Here is a 19,518-nt window from a genome sequence, read left to right as displayed (position 1 = left end):
AAAAACTCACACACAGATGTGCCACATTTTGCATTCAATTTCAGGGGTTCCACGGATACACTGACGCTCATGTGGCGCTCCTTCAGTCTTAACAGTTCACGGGGCGCGGGTTTAAAAAATCCAATCCAGGGCTGGGCGCAGCGGCGCATGCCTGTAATCTCAGCACTTCGGGAGGCCAAGGCGGGTGGATAGCCTGGCTTCAGGAGTTCGAGACACCCCCCTCCCATCTACAAAAAAATACAAAAATTAAAGGGGCGTGGTAGCATTCACTCGTAGTAGTCCCAGCTACTGGGAAGGCTGAGGGGGTAGGATCACTTGAGCCCGGGAGGTCAAGGGTGCAGTGCGCCGTGATCGCGCCACTGCACTCCAGCCTGAGCAAGAGTGAGATCCTATCTCAAGGGAAAAAAACAAAACAAAACAAAAAAACCAGGGAACGTGGGAAGGAAGCGTTCCCTAACGATACTAGTTACAGCGGGTCGGAAACTGGGCTGTGGAATTGGAGATAACGGGAAAACAACACCCGTTGAAGCCACGACCCTAGAAGTCCACTAAGCGAGCGCCCATTGTAGGAGGGAGGTGTCTACAGAAAGGCCGTGAGGTAGTGAACACCCCGTTGCCGGTGAAGTGCAAGCGCAGGGATGCCGGGGAGGAACTTTCAGCCACGAAGACACTGGCTTAATGCCCTCTAAGTCCTTCCAGTTCTGGGATCCCATCTCCGGGTTAATTCCGCTTCCCTTGAGGAGCGCATGCACAACGGGACCACTGGCTCAAAGAACGCACCCGGCCCGCGACGGCACGAATGTGCAGTGGAGCTGTGATCCCGGTCTTCCCATGAGCCTCTGGGGCCGGCTCCACGGCGAGCGACGGAAGCAGCCGCTCTTAGTTTCCGGCAACACGACAGCTGCTGCCGAGCGACCCGGAAGTATTCCCATTTTGCGTTGTCTGGGCTCGGCGGCAGCCGGGCTTGTAGTGGACGTGCCACTATGGGGTCGTCCAAGAAGCACCGCGGAGAGAAGGAGGCGACCGGGACGACGGCGGCGGCCGGCACCGGGGGCGCCACCGAGCAGCCGCCGCGGCACCGGGAACACAAAAAACACAAGCACCGGAGTGGCGGCAGTGGCGGTAGCGGTGGCGAACGACGGAAGCGGAGCCGGGAACGTGGGGGCGAGCGCGGGAGCGGGCGGCGCGGGGCCGAAGCTGAGGCCCGGAGCAGCACGCACGGGCGGGAGCGCAGCCAGGCAGAGCCCTCGGAGCGGCGCGTGAAGCGGGAGAAACGCGATGACGGCTATGAGGCCGGTGAGGAGGCGGGGCCTGCGCAGGGGGCGGGTCGGGCAGGGGTCCCGGAACGTGCGCGTCTTGGTGTGCGCACAGTGTCAGCGAAGCTCTCCGGACCAGGAAACCCCCAGTCTATATCAACTCTTATTAAATAGTCTTTCTACGGGATCCCATGAGCCCAGGAGTTAGAGGCTGCAGTGTGCTGCGATCCCGCCAGTGCACTCCAGCCTGGGCAACAAAGCGAGACTCTGTCTCAAAAAAGCTTTTCTACGATTGTTTGGGATTAGAGGTAGACTGTCTCCACCTGGCTCCTTGAGGACAGAGGGCTTCCGTTTTCCTCAGTTGTCTGGTACAGTCACAGATTCTCAATAAATGTGTTGAATGAATGAATGAATGAAGTAGTGTCAGCATATGCAGAGGCAAGAAAAACCTGGTATTTGACGAATCGTATTGGACGAATCGTGTAGGGCTCATGGTAGAGAAGTGAAGGAGTAAGATAGGCAGGGTTGTGAACACAAAGGACTCTGTACTGTAGGTTCTGTTAAGAAATGTAGATTGTCTTGACAAGGTAATAGGGAGCCTTGGTTGTGAGTTGAGGAGTGAGTTGCTCAGATCCGTATTTTGTAAACATTACTGGATTGAGAACTTAGTCAAAGGTAGTCAGGATTGGAGACCAGGAAATCAGGAGGGCTACAGACCAGGTGAGGGCTGATGGTGGCCTGCACCAAGGCAGCAGCAGTGGAGTGGAGAGAAGTGGACAGGTTGGAGAGGTGTTTTGGAAGAGGAATGAACAGAACTCAGCACTTGTATGAGGGTGGGAAGGAGAAGGAATTGAGGATGACTCCTTGAATTTTGGCTTGAGCAGCCAGATAGGTAGTGGGTGTCATTTCTACTGAAATTGAGGAGTAGGGAAGAGAAGGAGATTTGGAGCAGGGTGGGGGAAGATAATTCACTTTTGGGGTTGTCAAGGTTTATGTGCATAGGGAAATCCAGAGTTTGGACTGGATAAAGCCATTGGGAGTCAGTATCTGGGTGGCCAGTGAAGCCCCTGAAAGAATGCGACGTGAGAAGCCGGGGTCAGGAATAGAACCTGAGAAATGCCCTTATGTTAGTAGTAGGCAGAGAAGGATGTTAGCAAAAAAAGGAGATAGAGTAACCAAAGAGGCAGGAAAACGTTTGCGTCATGGGAACTTTGGAAACAGAGTATTGTTAGAAGGAGGGAGTGATCAGCAGTCCCATATACCACAGGAGATCAAGCAAAACCAGAACTGAAAAGAACCCGTTAGATTAAAAACGAAGGAGACTGGTGACTTTGGGGAGCCTGGAGAGATTGGGATCCAGGGCCCAGGTGGAGAGTGGAGCCTTTAAGATACAGGATGGGAATGCAGGAAAGGAAGAGGTTTTTTTTTTTTTGAGACAAAGTCTTGCTCCATCTCTTTAAGAGACCTTGTCTCTTAAAAAAAAAAATGAAAGAAAAAAGGAGAGGGCAGAATGGTGACTGTAGCAGTTTCGATCTCTTGGGTCAGGATAGGAAGGTGCGCAGAAGAGGCAGGGCTCTGAGACTGGACTCGGGCAGAGGAGCTGCTGGGGAGCTTGGGTGGAAGAAGCTGCTGTTTGCTGGTGTTTCATCAGGCCCAGGTGCTGGTGAGGGGCCCTCATCTTTGATCCTGCAGTTGGAGCCAATGATGCTGGCTTGTTGGCCCTATGTTCAGCTCCTGAGCCATGCTTCTTCTTCTTCCAGCTGCCAGCTCCAAAACTAGCTCAGGCGATGCCTCCTCACTCAGCATCGAGGAGACCAAGTGAGTACTGTCTCCCTTGTTTCCACTTTGTTTTTCTAAGATAGGTGGCTCTGGGGCCAGCCCTGGGGAGGCTTTCTCACATGAAAGTGTGCTAATTGGAGTTGGAAAGGTTGTATAAATCATCTTAGCCAACAGTAGAGTTATAGAAGAGGAAACTAATACCTAAAAGTAAAGTGGCATTTACCGGTTAGATGCAGACCAGGCTGGCGCCCATGTTTCCTGCTTTGGAGGCCAGGGCCCTTCCCAGTGTCCTAGGCTTCCTGGGGCAGACCGTGTGTTTGGGACCGCTCACTCCCACCCTGTTTCTCCTCCTGTCTCTTTGGAAATGCACATTGCGCCCTGTGTCTTTGATAGCCCCTAACACTTGTATCTCTTGTTCTCAGTAAACTCCGGGCAAAGTTGGGGCTGAAACCCTTGGAGGTCAATGCCATCAAGAAGGGTGAGTATGGGGCTGAGGATGGGGTTTAGGGGAGAGGGCCATCTGAAGGGGTCTTTGAAGAAGGTGGGATTAGAGGGCAGGTTCAGCACGGTTTAGTGGTCTTACACATGCATATTTGCCGGAAGGCACGAGGTCCCTTCTTGCTGTTATAATGTGGACCTGGGGCTCTGCTTGTTCTCTGAGTTAGAGCCGTGGCCGTCGCATACTCACTCTGGCTGTGAGGTGTTGTTAGATGGACTGGAAGATGTGCACGCTTGCTGCAAACTGGGCTGTGCGGGGGTGGGTCTGTTGTTTTAAGCACGATTTGAGGAGCTTTGGAAGCCACTGAGGGTCCTGTCGTGCTGCATGGGTTGGCCAGGAGTGTGGGGACGAAGTGGGAGCAGGGAGGTGAAGGATTGTTCCTTCCTGTCCTGACCCCTTCTGGCCCCCTGAGCTGGAAGGGGGCAGGGTGAGTGGCTCCCTCCTCTCCCCACCAGCCATGGGCGGGCATAGCCTCACGTCTGGGCCCCCCTTCCAGAGGCGGGCACCAAGGAGGAGCCCGTGACAGCCGATGTCATCAATCCTATGGCCTTGCGACAGCGAGAGGAGCTGCGGGAGAAGCTGGCGGCTGCCAAGGAGAAGCGCCTGCTGAACCAAAAGCTGGGGTGAGGGGTCCTGGCCAGGGCAGGCAAGGGAAGGGCTGGGGAGGCCACCATCCTTGGCTGCCTTTTGAGTGGGGTTGGGAGCAGGAGCTGGGCTCCTCGAGCATCACTTCCTTCTTCAGGAAGATAAAGACCCTAGGAGAGGATGATCCCTGGCTGGACGACACTGCAGCCTGGATCGAGAGGAGCCGGCAGCTGCAGAAGGAGAAAGACCTGGCAGAGAAGAGGGTGAGCACCTGGGCAGCATGGGGTGGTTGCCCAGTGCTTCTGGTGGCCTGACTGGGCACTGAGGCAGGGGTCGACTCCAGAGAGGTGAGACGGGGTTCGGAGAGGGGATGGGCTGTGGTCGGTAGCATCCGCTTTGGATTCTCAGCAACTTTCCTGCAAGGCCTGCTCTTTTTGCACTCCGCTTGGTAGAGCCCTGAGTGTTTTCTGGTGGTGCTGAGTGGCCTGAGGTCCTAGGTCACCCCTCCCTGTCCCATAGGCAAAGTTACTGGAGGAGATGGACCAAGAGTTTGGTGTCAGCACTCTGGTGGAGGAGGAGTTCGGGCAGAGACGGCAGGTGAGGCTGCAGCAGCCAGGGTGGGTGGTGCAGGGCGCACTGGCGGCCTTGATGCTGGAATCCCAAGGTTGGGCGCATGGAGGGAGGTTCCTTACTCGCCTGATTCTTCTGTTAGGACCTGTACAGTGCCCGGGACCTGCAGGGCCTCACCGTGGAGCATGCCATTGATTCCTTCCGAGAAGGGGAGACCATGATCCTCACCCTTAAGGACAAAGGTGACGCGAGCTGGGTGCCTTGGGTTGGGGCACAGCCTCTGCTGAGTTGCGGACAAGTGTGAATGGCCACTGCTCTGTGCTGCCCGCAGGCGTGCTGCAGGAGGAGGAGGACGTGCTGGTGAACGTGAACCTGGTGGATAAGGAGCGGGCAGAGAAAAATGTGGAGCTGCGGAAGAAGAAGCCCGACTACCTGCCTTATGCCGAGGACGAGAGTGTGGATGACTTGGCGCAGGCACGGCCCAAGCAGGCTGGGCGGCGGGAGCTGGGGTGGAGAATGTCGGGAATAGAGGCTCTGAGGAGGTGGTGGCTCAGTGGCTTTTCAGGAGCCACCCTGGGTCCCAACCTGTACCTCTTACCTTGCAGCAAAAACCTCGCTCTATCCTGTCCAAGTACGACGAAGAGCTTGAGGGGGAGCAGCCGCATTCCTTCCGCTTGGAGCAGGGGGGCATGGCCGATGGCCTGCGGGAACGGGAGTTGGAGGAGATCCGGGCCAAGCTGCGGCTGCAGGCTCAGTCCCTGAGCACGGTGGGGCCCCGGCTGGCCTCCGAGTACCTCACACCCGAGGAGATGGTGAGCCCTCTTGCGCCTTGTACTCGGGGTCATGATTCTCCCTCCCCTTGGGGCTCCTGCGCTGCCCGCAGGCACTGGGAAGAGAGGGCAAGTATTTGTGTTCACAAAGCGCTTGGCTTCGTGGGCAAGCAGTAAATGGCAACCTGGGGAGGCACCAGGTGTTGACAGGTCAGGGCTGCTGAGCCAGATGGGCCCCAGTTGGTGTTTCTGCTCTGCCATACTGCCAGCTTGTGCCTTGGGTAAGCCATTTAACTGTGAGCCTGGGGTGCCCCATCTGGAGTGGCAGTGATAGGAGCCACCTCCTGAGGTTGCTGTGAGGATGAGTGACAGTGTGGGTGAGGGGTGACTGGAAAGGTGTGTGTGGATTCTGTCCGCAGAGTGCCTGTGTGAACGTGAGGTAGTCAGCTGGTGTAGTAGGCATCTTGCTCAGTGGGTAAGAGCAGGACTCTGGAGCCAGACTGCCCGGCTTTCCCACCTAGGAGCTGGGTGACCTTGGGGAAGGTACTTCACCTCTCTGTGCCCCAGTTTCCCTAGCTCACCAGTGGAATGGAGATAGTAACCACCCCACGTGTTGCTCATGTGTGAGAAGTGCTCAGGACACTGGCTAGCACAGAAGAACACCAAAGAAGCGTTCATCCTCGCGGGCTTGTGGCGGCCTGCCTTTCCCCGCCCCGCCCCACGCCTCCCTCTTCCCCTCAGGTGGCCTTTAAAAGGACCAAGCGGAGGGTGAAGAAAATCCGCAAGAAGGAGAAGGAGGTCGTAGTGCGGGCGGATGACCTGTTGCCTCTCGGGGACCAGACTCAGGATGGGGACTTTGGTTCCAGGTGGGCTTGGACACCATGGTGGGGCGAGAGGGCAGGGCTGGGGTGTCCCGGGGGCCGGTGCTCACCAGAGAGGCCTCCTTCCCTCAGACTGCGGGGACGGGGTCGCCGCCGAGTGTCCGAGGTGGAGGAGGAGAAGGAGCCCATGCCTCAGCCCCTGCCATCGGATGACACCCGAGTGGAGAACATGGACATCAGTGATGAGGGTGAGGGCCTGGCCAGGGGATGGGAGGGGGCAGGGACAGGAGCCCCGGGTTGGAGGAGATGGTCTGAGCAGGCATCCCCTGTGTTTCCCCCAGAGGAAGGTGGAGCTCCACAGCTGGGGTCCCCGCAGGTGCTGGAGGAGGACGAGGCGGAGCTGGAGCTGCAGAAGCAGCTGGAGAAGGGACGCCGGCTGCGACAGTTACAGCAGCTGCAGCAGCTGCGAGACAGTGGCGAGAAGGTGAGGCTGGGCATGGGCAGGCCTGGGGCTACCAGTGCGTCAGCAGTCACCTGTCCTCACGAGCACGTGTGTCATAGGCAACAGCCACATTACTGTCTGAAGCCTCTTTTCCATTTGTTTTTTGTTTTCTGGGTTTTGTTTTTTTTTTGAGACAGTGTTTTGCTCTGTTGCCCAGGCTGGAGTGCAATGGTGTGGCCTCGGCTCACTGCAGCCTCTGCCTCCCTGGTTCAAGTGATTCTCATTCCTCAGCCTCCTGAGTGGCTGGGATTATAGGCACCCGCCACCACACCCGGCTAATTTTTGTATTTTTAGTAGAGACGGGGTTTCACCGTGTTGGCCAGGCTGGTCTCCAACTCCTGACCTCATGATCTGCCTGCCTCGGCCTCCAAAAATGCTGAGATTACAGGTGTGAGCCACTGCGACCAGCCCTGGTTAAAGTCATGTTTTCTGTTTAAAAGTCATGTTTTGCAAAAGTTTTTAGATGCCTGCTTTAGTAGGGGATCCTTTCCTCGCCTCTCTCTTCCTGTGCATGTTTGTTGAATGCCTACTGTGAGTAGTGCATTGTTCTTGGGCTGAGAAGGTCATTGGTGAACAGGACAGCCACGGGGCCCTGGACTCAGGGAAGTGGCTTTCTAGTGTGTGGGGGAGAGCTTAGGGAGCAGCAGTGACCTGGTGAAGGCAGGAACGGTGATTTCTGATGGTGCCAGGAGCTGGGCACTCAGTAGGCCAATATAATGTGCTGGGGGTTGGGATCTTAGACAGGGGAGTGCGGGGAAGACCTTTCCAAGGTACTAGTTCAGCTGAAACTTGAGTCACACAGAAGAGCCAGCCTTGCGGGGGATTAGGAGTGGCAGCAGGTGACAGGCTGGCGTTTAGGTGGTAGATCAACCAGCAGGTATCTCAAGAGAAGAGACCTTAGAGTGCCTGAGGGCCAGGGAGACCGGAGCAGAGCAGAGAGTGAGGGGGTGGTGTGAGCTGAGACGGAGAGGTGAGGAGGCCAATGCAGGGGGAGCCTTGAGCCCATGGTCATCGCTGCCCCACAGGCACAGTGTGCCAGGCACTGCCCGCATGCTCTGTGTTTGCTGATTCATTCCATCCTCCCAGCAACACCCTATGAGGGAGGTTTTGTCACCTCCGTCATTCCAGAGGCCACATTTTTAGCCCAACGCCACACTTCTCACCTAGGAAGAAGCCAAGAAAGGGTGTCTAGGAGAGGGAGCAAGGGAGGGAGGCTTCTGATACCACTGGCAGGCAAAGAGGGGACAGTTGCAGTGGATTCAGGACCGGGAGGACAGGGGAGTTGAGGAAGTGAGGGCTGCACCCGGGACGGAGGCTGGTCCGGACTGGAGAGGACGTATTTGAGGTTTAAAGGGCTGGAGAGGACGTATTTGAGGTTTAAGGGCGTATGGTTTCTGTCCGGCACCTTGGGTGCTCTGCTGTTGTAGGGAAAACAGCCAAGACAGTCTCTAAGTGAGTGGGCATGACTGGGTTCCAGTAACACTTTATTTCTAAGAACAGGTGGTGGGACATAGTTTGCATGGCCTGGCTCTAAAAAGGAACAGATAAATGGGGTGATAGGCTGACAGGGCTGTTTTATGACTGAAATGAACATAAGGGTTATTAGTCCCATGGAGCTTAGCCTGCCTGAACATTAGACTCACCTAGGAAGTTGTTTCTGTTGTTGTTTTAAGAAACAAGGTCTCGTTCTGTTGCCCAGGCTGGAGTGCAGTGGCGTGATCATAGTTCACTGCAGCCTTGAAGTCCCGAGCTCAAGGGATCTTCTTGCCTCAGCCTCTCAAGTAGCTGAGAGCACAGACATGCACCACCACACCTGGCAAATTTGTAAAATTTTTGTAGAGGGTCTCAGTGTGTTGCTCAGGCTGGTCTTAAATTCCTGAGCTCAAACGATCCTCTCGCCTCCACCTCCCAAAGTACTGGGGTTATAGGCTTGAGCCACCAGGCCCGGTCTAGCCTAGAAAGTTTTTGTTGTTGTTGTTTTTTGAGATGGAGTCTTGCTCTGTTGCCAGGCTGGAGTGCAGTAGCATAATCTCGGCTCACTGCAACCTCCACCTCCCGGGCTCAAGCAATTCTCCTGTCTCAGCCTCCTGAGTAGCTGGAACTACAGGTGCACACCGCTACACCCAGCTGATTTTTGTATTTTTAGAAGGAACGGGGTTTCACCATGTTGGTCAGGCTGGTCTCAAACTCCTGACCTCATGATACACCTGCCTCAGCCTCCCAAAGTGCTGGGATTACAGGCGTGAGCCACTGCGCGTGGCCGCCTAGAAGGTTTTTTAAACATATGAGCCACACCCCACACACTGTGCGGGCAGAAAAGTGGAAAGCCTATCACAGTGAACACCTTTGTCTTCTAGAGTCAGTAATTATAAATATTGTTACAGTTCTTTTCTTTCTCTTCTTTTTTTGCTGACCACTGCAAGTTGCAGATATCATGACACTGCATCCTTAACTACTTCAGCAGGCATCTCGCGAAATCAGGGCCTTCTCCCACATAAGCACACTGCCCTAACAAGCCCATAAATGCTGTAAAACAGCAGCTCGCATGCCCAGACTTTCCAGTTATCCCCCAAAATGTCTTTTTAATTTTTTGTTGTAAGCAGCATCCAGTCAAGTTTCACACCCGCAAAGGAGCCTTTTTCTGACTAATGGAGATTCTAGAGTATGTGGGGGAGACAAATTTATGATGGAAGAGGAAAAAGATTTTGGCAGGCAGTGGTGGAGCCTAGAGTACAAATGGAGGGTGGGCTTGAGTGAAGCCAGCTCGTGTCGTCTTGTATTTCGGGAGGGAAGGTGGGGAGGGCAGAGCAGCTGTGGTGACCTTGGTTAGGGGAAGTCAAGGCAGCCCATGTCCGATTGTTCCGGTGTTTTCGAGTGACGAGGTGGCAGGGGTGGTGGTGCAAAGAGACGGGAGATGCTGTTCTGGAGAGTGGTGGGCAGACATACCATTGGAGAAGAGCAGGCCTGCCAGGCAGTGTGGATGGTGGGATTAATGAGCTTTGGAGGGGGATGGTGGGATTAATGAGCTGAGGAGGAGGATGGTGGGATTAATGAGCTGAGGAGGGGGATGGTGGGATTAATGAGCTGAGGAGGGGGATGGTGGGATTAATGAGCTGAGGAGGGGGATGGTGGGATTAATGAGCTGAGGAGGGGGATGGTGGGATTAATGAGCTGAGGAGGGGGATGGTGGGATTAATGAGCTGAGGAGGGGGATGGTGGGATTAATGGGCTGAGGAGGGGGATGGTGGGATTAACGATCTGAGGAGGGGGATGGTGGGATTAATGAGTTGAGGAGGAAGATGGTGAGATTAATGGGCTGCTGAGGAGGAGGATAGTGGGATTAATGAGCTGAGGAGAAGGATGGTGGGATTAATGAGCTGAGGAGGAGGATGGTGAGATTAATGGGCTGAGGAGGGGGATGGTGGGATTAATGATCTGAGGAGGGGGATGGTGGGATTAATGAGTTGAGGAGGAAGATGGTGAGATTAATGGGCTGCTGAGGAGGAGGATGGTGGGATTAATGAGCTGAGGAGGAAGATGGTGGGATTAATGGGCTGAGGAGGGGGATGGTGGGATTAATGATCTGAGGAGGGGGATGGTGGGATTAATGAGTTGAGGAGGAAGATGGTGGGATTAATGGGCTGAGGAGGGGGATGGTGAGATTAATGGGCTGCTGAGGAGGAGGATGGTGGGATTAATGAGCTGAGGAGGGGGATGGTGGGATTAATGCCCTGAAGCAGTAGATGGTGGGATTGAGGATTGGGTTTTCTAGGGAGGAGGAACAAGGCAGTTAAGCGTTTCACAAAGGAGAGGTTCTGTTGATTTCCCCCGAGTCTAAACTGGGTGCTGAGGGACATAACAGAAAGTGATGGGTGTGAGGACAGGGCCTGGAGTCGTGATGTGGTTGAAGAATTACTAGATTGAGGTTAATACAGTCAATGAGCTAGAAAGAAAGGATGGAGAAGACAGAGAGAATCCTTGATTGTTTTGTTTTGTGACATCGTCTCACTTTGTCGCCCAGGTTGGGGCGCAGTGGCTCCTATCAGCTCACTGCAATCTCCACCTCCCTAAAGGTACTCTGTCCACATACAGTCATTGGGGGTTAGGGCTTCCCCATATGAATTTAGGGGGTACACAGTTCCTAGATAGGACAGCATGTCGTCAAGATGTCCATATCATGTAGTTCGTTTCTAGGTTAAATGCAATTCCAGTAAAACTCCCAGTAGGGACTGTTTTCGAAGCTGATTCTGAAACTGGATAAAGTAGGGGCATTGTGGCAGTGTGGGATTGCATAAGGATAGACTAATAGGACAGAGACCAGACAGAGGGGCCCCGAGACAGAACCGTGTCCCAGTGGAAAGAGATGCTTATCAGTGCAGTGAGTGGGCTTGGGACAGTCAGTTATCTATCTATTTGGGGAAAAAGTGAAATTGGGTTTGTACCTCACACCTTGCAGATAGATTAAGAACTTCAAAGTAAAAACATAACATTTCGGAATCAAACTAAGGAAATTACATTTCTAACTTTTTGGTAGAAAAGATTTGTTTAAGTTGTTAGCAAAGCCAAGGCAGGAGAATTGCTTGAGGCCAGGAGTTCGAGACCAGCCTGGGCAACATAGCAAGACCCCCCCCCCCCCCCCCCCGCCAAATCCATCTCTAAAAATGTGTTTTTAAATTAGCTGGGCATGGTGGCATGTGTCTGAAGCCTCAGCTATGCCGGAGGCTATGGCAGGAGAATTGCTTGAATCTAGGACTTCGAGGTTACAGTCAGCTATGACTGGGCCACTGCACTCCACCCTGGGTGATAGAACAAGATCCTGTCTCAAAAAAAACAAAACAAAACAAAACAGGTTCCATGGGTGGGTTTCTTCAAGAAACCATGAAGAAAAAAGTGAACATATAACTACATAGAAATTGAAAATGTATGGCCGGGCACGGTGGCCTGTAATCCCAACGCTTTTTGGGAGGCGGAGGCGGGCAGATCACGAGGTCAGCAGATCGAGACCATCCTGGCTAACATGGTAAAACCCCATCTCTACTAAAAAAAAATACAAAAAAGGTCAGGCGTGGTGGCTCACTCCTGTAATCTTAGCACTTTGGGAGGCCGAGGCGGGTGGTTGGATCACCGGAGGTCAGGAGTTCAAGACCAACCTGGCCAACATGGTGAAACCCCATCTCAACTAAAAATACAAAAAAATTAGCTGGGCGTGGTGGTGGGCGCCTGTAATCCCAGCTACTTCGGGAGGCTGAGGCAGGAGAATCACTTGAACCTGGGAGGCAGAGGTTGCAGTGAGCCGAGATGGTGCCATTGCACTCCAGTCTGGGTGACAAGATTGAAACTCTGTCAAAAAAAAAAAAAAAAAATAGCTGGGCATGGTGGTGGGCGCCTGTAGTCCCACCTACTAGGGAGGCTGAGGCAGGAGAGTAGTGTGAACCCAGGAGGCGGAGCTTGCAGTGAGCCAAGATCGTGCCACTGCACTCCAGCCTGGGCAACAGAGCGAGATTCCGTCTCAAAAAAAAAAGAAATTGGAACATAAGTTTGTTTGTTTTTTTTTTTTTACAAAACATATGAAGAATATAAAAACACAGACCAAAAAAAGATATTTGCCCATATATACAACCAAGAATGGGTTGGTGTCAAGAGTATACCAACAGACAAAACAAATCAACAAAACAGAAAATAGGCGAAAGATGTAGGTAAGACAGGCAGTTCACAGAAGAGAAAGCCTAACTGACCAGAAAAATACCCGGTGAACCCAGCTTCAGGAGGGATCACGGAAAGCTGAGCTAAAACAGTGAGGCACCTGCCACCCCCAAACAATTCTGCAGAAAGGTCCAAGCCTGAAACAGTAGCGAATATGAGTAAAGACGTGGAGCGGCCAGAATCCTCAGCCACGCTGCTCACAGCCGTGGGCAGGAGTCTAATCAGACAAGAGAGGTAACGTGTGTGTGCCCCGGGCTCACCCCACACCTCTCCTGAGTGTGCCCACCTGCACCAGGAGACAGTGTCAGTGGGCCTGCAGCTGCAGTACTTGTGACAAAAAAAGTCCGTCCTTAGTGGGCTGGACATCGAAGAGCATCCAGCTCACGGGCTGTGATTCCATAGTGGAAAGTGATGAGCTACAGCCATGTGCATCAGGGTTACTCTCGGAGGCACAGATTTTTTTACAAAACAAATTATAGAAGAGTCGTACAGTGTGGCTCAGGTTGTAGAATACTTAATACACAACAAAATAACTGTTCAGGGGCAGGTCCTTATGTGCCAAAGCCATGAAGACAAGCTGATGAGTCATGACCACAGATGGGGAGGGGACGCTCAGGTCTGAGCAGGGCGTTAGTGATGCTGCCCCAGCGCAAGGCAGAGGGACATGGGTGTGTGTTTAGTTACTGTTTTAAAAAGCACATCAGCGACCGGGCGCGGTGGCTCATGCCTGTAATCCCAGCACTTTGGGAGGCCGAGGCAGGTGGATCATGAGACAGGAGATGGAGACCATCCTGGCCAACATGGTGAAACCCCATCTCTACTAAAAATACAAAAAAAAATTAGCTGGGCATGGTGGCGCATGCCTGTAATCCCAGCTACTCAGGAGGCTGAGGCAGAAGAATCACTTGAACCCGAGAGGCAGAGGTTGCAGTGAGTCAAGATGGTGCCACTTCACTCCAGCCTGGCCAACAGCGAGACTCTGTCTCAAAAAAAAAAAAAAAAAAAAAACATAGCAGCTGGGTGTGGTGGTTCATACCTGTAACCCCAGCACTTTGGGAGGCCAAGGTGGGTGGATCACTGGAAGTTGGTTTTGGGACCAGCCTGGGCAACATGGTGAAACCCTGTGTCTACTAAAAATACAAAAATCAGCTGGTCGTGGAGGCATGTACCTGTAGTCCTAGCTACTCAGGAGGCTGAGGCAGGAGAATCACTTGAACCTGGGAGGTGGAGATTACAGTGAGCCGAGATCACGCCATTGCACTCCAGCATGGGTGACAGAGTGAGATGATCTCAATAAATAAATAGCATATGATGCATTAGATATACCCCCTTTTATGTTTACAATGAAATTCATTTAAAAAATAAATGTTCCTGGATGTCGTGGAAGATTTTTTTTTTTTTTTGAGACAGGGTATTGCTCAGCCCAGGCTTGAGTGCAGTGGCAACATCACGGCTCACCCTAGCTTCGACGTCCAGGATCAAGCGATCCACCCACCCCAGCCTCCCAAGTGCTGAGACTACAGGCATACACCACAATGCCTGGTTGATCTTTGTATTTTTTGTAGAGACTGTGTTTCACCTTATTGCCCAGGCTGGTCTCGAACTCTTGGGCTCAAGTGATGCTCTAGCCTTGGCCTCCCAAAGTGCTAGGATTACAGATGTAAGCGACCACACCCAGCCCCTGGGAGATTTTTTTTTTTTTTTTTGAGACAGGGTTTCACTCTGTTGCCCACTCTTGAGTGCAGTGGTGTGATCTTGGCAGCCTTGATCTCCCAAGCCCAAGCAGTCCTCCCACTTCAGCCTCCCAGTAGCTGAGACTATAGGCGTGTGCGACCACAATGGCTGATTTTTATATTTTTTGTAGAGATGGGATTTGGGCATGTTGCCCAGGCTAGTCTCGATCTCCCAAACTCAAGCAATCCACCCGCCTCAGAAGATTTTTTAAAAAAATGAATGTAATATAAAATGGAAGAGGGATGCAGAAGTGGACGTAGTGACTGGAACCTTCACTAAGGAGTGAGGAGTTTGCTGTTGGGGCTGCAGGGTTGAGGGAGGAGTTTTTTTAAGAGGGGAGATAGTGGGTAATCATTGTGTGTGGCTGGGCATCTGCGACAGGAGGGAAAGCAGAGGGTGCTGGTGCCTGTGTGGGGGTCGCTGGATTCAGTGCTGGCAGCAGGACCGAGTTATCTTCCCGTGTCATGGAACCTGCTTTCTTGGTGAAGCAGGAAGCGAGAAGCTAGGCTGTGGGAAGTCAAAAGAGTGGGCCACCTCACCGCCCTGCGGGTTCTAGAAGTGCTGTCTACAGAGTCCTGAAATGAGTTTGCTGGGGGAGGGGCGAGTGGCAGGAGGGACCCTGGAGGAAGGAGCTTAAGGCTGAGGTAGTGTGCGAGGGGCTTTGGAGGGGGATCGGCACAGGCCTGGTCAGGAAGGCCCTGTAGGATGTTGGGTGTTCATTTAAAGGGCATCCAAACCCATTGATGGGTTTGGAGCAGAACAGTGACCCCAGTGAAAGAGGTGCAGAGTGGAGTCAGGAGGCAGAGAGCAGCTGGGCCTGCATGGGCTGTGGGCGTGGCCTGTCTTGCTGCTGCCAGGGAGGACCCTTGGGTTCCTGGGTCTCAATGGCATCACCCCAGAAACTGCTGGGTTTGCCCACAGCCGCTCCCTCCCCCAGGTGGTGGAGATTGTGAAGAAGCTGGAGTCTCGCCAGCGGGGCTGGGAGGAGGATGAGGATCCTGAGCGGAAGGGGGCCATCGTGTTCAACGCCACGTCCGAGTTCTGCCGCACCTTGGGGGAGATCCCCACCTACGGGCTGGCCGGCAACCGCGAGGAACAGGAGGAGCTCATGGTGCGTCTGGGGCGGCCCCACCCTGCGCTTCCCTGGGCTGGCTGGGTGCCTGCACCAACCCTGGCCTTTTGTGCCCCAGGACTTTGAACGGGATGAGGAGCGCTCGGCCAACGGCGGCTCCGAATCTGACGGGGAGGAGAACATCGGCTGGAGCACAGTGAACCTGGACGAGGAGAAGCAGCAGCAGGATGTGAGGGCTGCGCCGCTGGCGGGTGGGCGTGGGGGTGGCGCTCAAACTGGAGATGAGCACTGGGCTCAGTGTCCAGAGCCTCAGCCTCCTCATCCAGAGTGGGCTCTGCAGACCTCTCAGGGCAATCTGAGGAGTAAATGAGGAAACTAAATATTGTGGAGGCCTGGTGCCTGGTGGGTGGTGACCAGTGGGTGGGGCTGAGAAGAGCCGGTATGGCCTGCTAACCACCCCTGTCACGTGTCCCCTAGTTCTCTGCCTCCTCCACCACCATCCTGGATGAGGAACCGATCGTGAATAGGGGGCTGGCGGCTGCCCTACTCCTGTGTCAGAACAAAGGTAGGGAGCTCAGGGCAGCCCTGACTTGGGTGGGCCTGGGTGCTGCAGCAGGAAAAGGGCTGGTGAGGGCCTGCGGTGTGGCAGGTGCAGGCAGGGTCCCCTCCGGTCCCCTCTGCTGCCCCTTTCAGTCCCAATGCTGGAGCCAACTCCCTGGCCCAGAGCCACTCCTTCCCCTCCACCCCGGCGTCTGTCTGTCTGCTCTGCCTTTGAGGCTCCACACCTGCTCCAGGAAGGAGAGGGGAGTTGAAACTGGTCCAGCTGTGGCACAGAGAGCCCTGGTGTTAGGACCCCAGCTCTGCATTTCCCTGGCCAGTGGCCCTTGGCATGGGGCGCGTTTCTGGCATCTTTGCTTTGCCCGTAGAACAGGCCTGATGGCTTTCCAGAGACAAGGAAAGGGAGGTGCCCCCGCAGGGCCTGCTCTACGTTCTCAGGCGGCCCTGGAGCTGTGGCCCTCAAGGGGTTGGGAGTCTCACAACCCCTCCGTCCCTAGGGCTGCTGGAGACCACAGTGCAGAAGGTGGCCCGGGTGAAGGCCCCCAACAAGTCGCTGCCCTCAGCCGTGTACTGCATCGAGGATAAGATGTGAGTGTGGCGGGGTGTGTGCAGGGCTGATGGGCCTGTGCCAGCTCGGAGCTGCAGGAACACAGCAGGCAGCAGCTCCTCACACCAAGGCCCCCTCTGTCTCGGGCCAGGGCCATCGATGACAAGTACAGCCGGCGGGAGGAGTACCGAGGCTTCACGCAGGACTTCAAGGAGAAGGACGGCTACAAACCTGATGTTAAGATTGAATACGTGGATGAGACGGGCCGGAAACTCACACCCAAGGAGGTGAGCAGGGCCTTTTGCAGGCGGAGGCCAAGCCCAGGGCCGTGCAATGCCCCAGCCTCTGGCCGGGGGCCTGGTGAAGTGCCACAGGTGGGGAGGGGCCCTCAGGGCTGAGAAGGGCTGTGCCTCAGTTTGTCTCTAGTGGGCACAGCAGTCCTTTCGCAGGCCAGGCAGGAGGGTCCAACAGGCACTTGGGACCTCTGCCCTCCTGTCCTCACCCATGTGAACCCTTCAACAGCTTTCCTGGCCCGCAGGGCCATTCCAGCATCCAGACCCTTCCATCACTCTCGTAGGCTGCCCGACCCTCCTGCCCCACCACTCAGCTGCCCCCGTGCTTTCTGGGGTTTGTCTCCCTCCAGCCCCAGCGTCCAGGCCCTGCCCCTGCGTGGCAGGTCTCCAGGTTCCCTGTACTCTGCCACCATGGCAGCACATCTGCTAGCCAAGCTGGTCTCCCGGCCTCTGCTGGGGCCCTGCAGAGTGCCAGGGTCTGTGCCCTTTTCCTATCCCCTTCCCACCACCCCAGGCCTGGCATTGGGGTGAATCAACACCCGCCCTGTTACTGCACACCTTGTGGGCACAGGTGGCTCCGGCCCCAGCCAGGGCTCTGCAGCTCCCCTCATGCCCTGTGTCCCCAGGCTTTCCGGCAGCTGTCCCACCGCTTCCATGGCAAGGGCTCAGGCAAGATGAAGACAGAGCGGCGGATGAAGAAGCTGGATGAGGAGGCGGTGGGTCCTCTTGGGGACGTGGGGGGCCTTGCGCCTGCTGGGGCAGGGGTGGCTGGTGTGTGGGGCCTGCTGCAGCCCTTGTTGAGTGGCCCTGACCCCGCAGCTCCTGAAGAAGATGAGCTCCAGCGACACGCCCCTGGGCACTGTGGCCCTGCTCCAGGAGAAGCAGAAGGCTCAGAAGACCCCCTACATCGTGCTCAGCGGCAGCGGCAAGAGCATGAACGCGTGAGTGACTCGAGGCTGGTGGGGTGGGGTGTGTGGGGTGGGGAGGGGAAGGGTGGCGTGACCTGTGCCCACGTCTGCAGCCTCACGGCCTGTTCTTCTCTGCAGGAACACCATCACCAAGTGACAGCGCCCTCCCTCCCCGGCCCCGCTGCAACCTTCATATTAAATAAAGCTCCCTCCTTATTTTTTCCTCCCTGGTCGTGGTACAGATTCCAGGGTTAGATCCTTGGTTGGGTGTGGCACAGAGTCTGGCTCCTGCTAGGTGAGACCCAGCCATCAGATGACACAACTAAACGACAGAAGAGCGAGAAGGGTCCTCTGAGGCTCCTTCCTTCTCCTCTGGCTGTCGGTCACATGTCTGCAGGGCCGGCTCTCTGATAGAAAGTGGAAGGCGGTTTTAGAAACTCGTCACCCTGCTCTCTCCTGGCCTCGGGGGCTGCACAGGTCACTGTCCTGTAATCTCTCCCTGTCAGAGAGCCCGGGGCAGCCCAGGACTGCCCAGCCTGGTGGGCTGGGGATTGGGTTTTGGGCAGGGCACAGGTGCCACCTTCTGTCTTGGCTGTCCTGTGCCGCTCTGGTCTGTGTCTAGAGGAGTGAAATTCCCAAGGTTGGGCTGGGAGTGTTTTGTGCACACGATATGGGGAGGGCTGAGCCCAGTGCCTCCTGGGAGACTTGCCCACATGCAGTGACCCAGAAAGATGGGATCCTTGGCCTGAACTCTGTGATAGAGCTTGACCGAGCTGCTGGGGGACATGCGAGCCTCAAATCCATAGAAAGACAAATGGCCATCTTGGGTGCCCAGGACACTGGTGCCCGGCCCCACATACACTCACATACTTCCCAGGTGGCTCCCACGTTTTAAGATTTTAAAAATGAAACCAAAAAATAAATTGACGAAAATTGTGAACTTTAAAAAATAATCAGCTGGGCACGGTGGCTCACGCTTGTAATCACAGCACTTTAGGAGGCTGAGGCAGGAGGATCGTTTGAGCCCAGGAATTTGAGACCAACCTGAGTAACGTGGCAAAACCCCATCTCTACCAAAAATACAAAGATTAGCCAGGTGTGGTGGTGAGCGCCTGTAGTCCCAGCTACTTGGGATGCTGAGGTGGGAGGATCGCTTGAACCCGGGAGACAGGCTGCAGTGAGCCCTGATTGAGCCACTGCACTCCAGCCTGGGTGACAGTCAGACCCTGTCTCAAAAAAAAATAAATAAATAAATTAATTAATTAAAATAATCTTGGGGTGAGAAAACTGTAGACAAGGTGCAAAACCCAGTAGCCTGAAAATGCACGGTCGGCGCTGACGCCATTGCTTTTGTGTGGCTGGAGCTGTGGGGCTGAGTCTTCAGGTGCCCTTCCTCGAGCTCTGTATTCTCTGTAGTTTGACATCTGACTCTTGATTCTGTTTTCATCTTGGCTGCTTCCTGGGCTTCTTCAGGAAGGGTGTCCTGGGACGTCTAGGCTGGGACTAGGACTTGGGGCAGTTTCAAAAGCCTAGGAGGAAGCTGAAAACAGTGGCACACGCCTATAATCCCAGCCCTCTGGGAGGCTGAGGTGGGTGAATCACTTGAGGCCAGGAGTTCGAGACCAGCCTGGCCAATAGCAAAACCCCATCTTGACTAAAAATACAAAAAAAAAAAAAAAAAAAAAAAAAAAAAGAACATGGTGTGATGGCGGGTGCCTGTAATCCCACCTACTCAGTAGAATCGCTGGAGCCCAGGATGTCGAGGTAACAGTGAGCCGAGATGGTGCCACTGTACTGCAGCCTGGGCAACAGAGTAAGACCTTGTTTCAAAAAAAAATGAAGCCTAGGAGGTGCTTTCAGGGTTGGGACCGGGCAGTCAGTTGTCCCTGGCATGGACCTCAGGCCCTGGCCTAGTGTTCAA

At 54.6% G+C, this 19,518-nt stretch overlaps 1 protein-coding gene across 1 annotated transcript; it reads left to right on the top strand.

Annotated features, from left to right (window-relative positions):
* The first annotated feature begins 704 nt into the window (after positions 1 to 704).
* SART1 (spliceosome associated factor 1, recruiter of U4/U6.U5 tri-snRNP) lies at positions 705 to 17,820 on the top strand. The gene is made up of 20 exons (XM_007980024.3): positions 705 to 1,296; positions 3,017 to 3,074; positions 3,458 to 3,513; positions 4,031 to 4,157; positions 4,277 to 4,382; positions 4,639 to 4,716; positions 4,832 to 4,931; positions 5,021 to 5,163; positions 5,295 to 5,501; positions 6,201 to 6,325; positions 6,413 to 6,528; positions 6,622 to 6,764; positions 15,157 to 15,330; positions 15,410 to 15,520; positions 15,769 to 15,856; positions 16,347 to 16,437; positions 16,548 to 16,683; positions 17,316 to 17,405; positions 17,509 to 17,630; positions 17,736 to 17,820. The coding sequence occupies exons 1-20, from the start codon at positions 984 to 986 to the stop codon at positions 17,752 to 17,754; spliced, it is 2,403 nt and encodes an 800-aa protein (XP_007978215.2). The 5' UTR covers positions 705 to 983; the 3' UTR covers positions 17,755 to 17,820.
* The last annotated feature ends 1,698 nt before the right edge of the window (positions 17,821 to 19,518 follow it).

Source organism: Chlorocebus sabaeus, chromosome 1 (assembly GCF_047675955.1).
Source record: "Chlorocebus sabaeus isolate Y175 chromosome 1, mChlSab1.0.hap1, whole genome shotgun sequence".
Taxonomy (NCBI): Eukaryota; Metazoa; Chordata; class Mammalia; order Primates; family Cercopithecidae; genus Chlorocebus; species Chlorocebus sabaeus.
The sequence above is the reverse complement of the archived record's forward strand: the minus strand, read 5'-3'. Positions and strand labels throughout refer to the sequence as shown.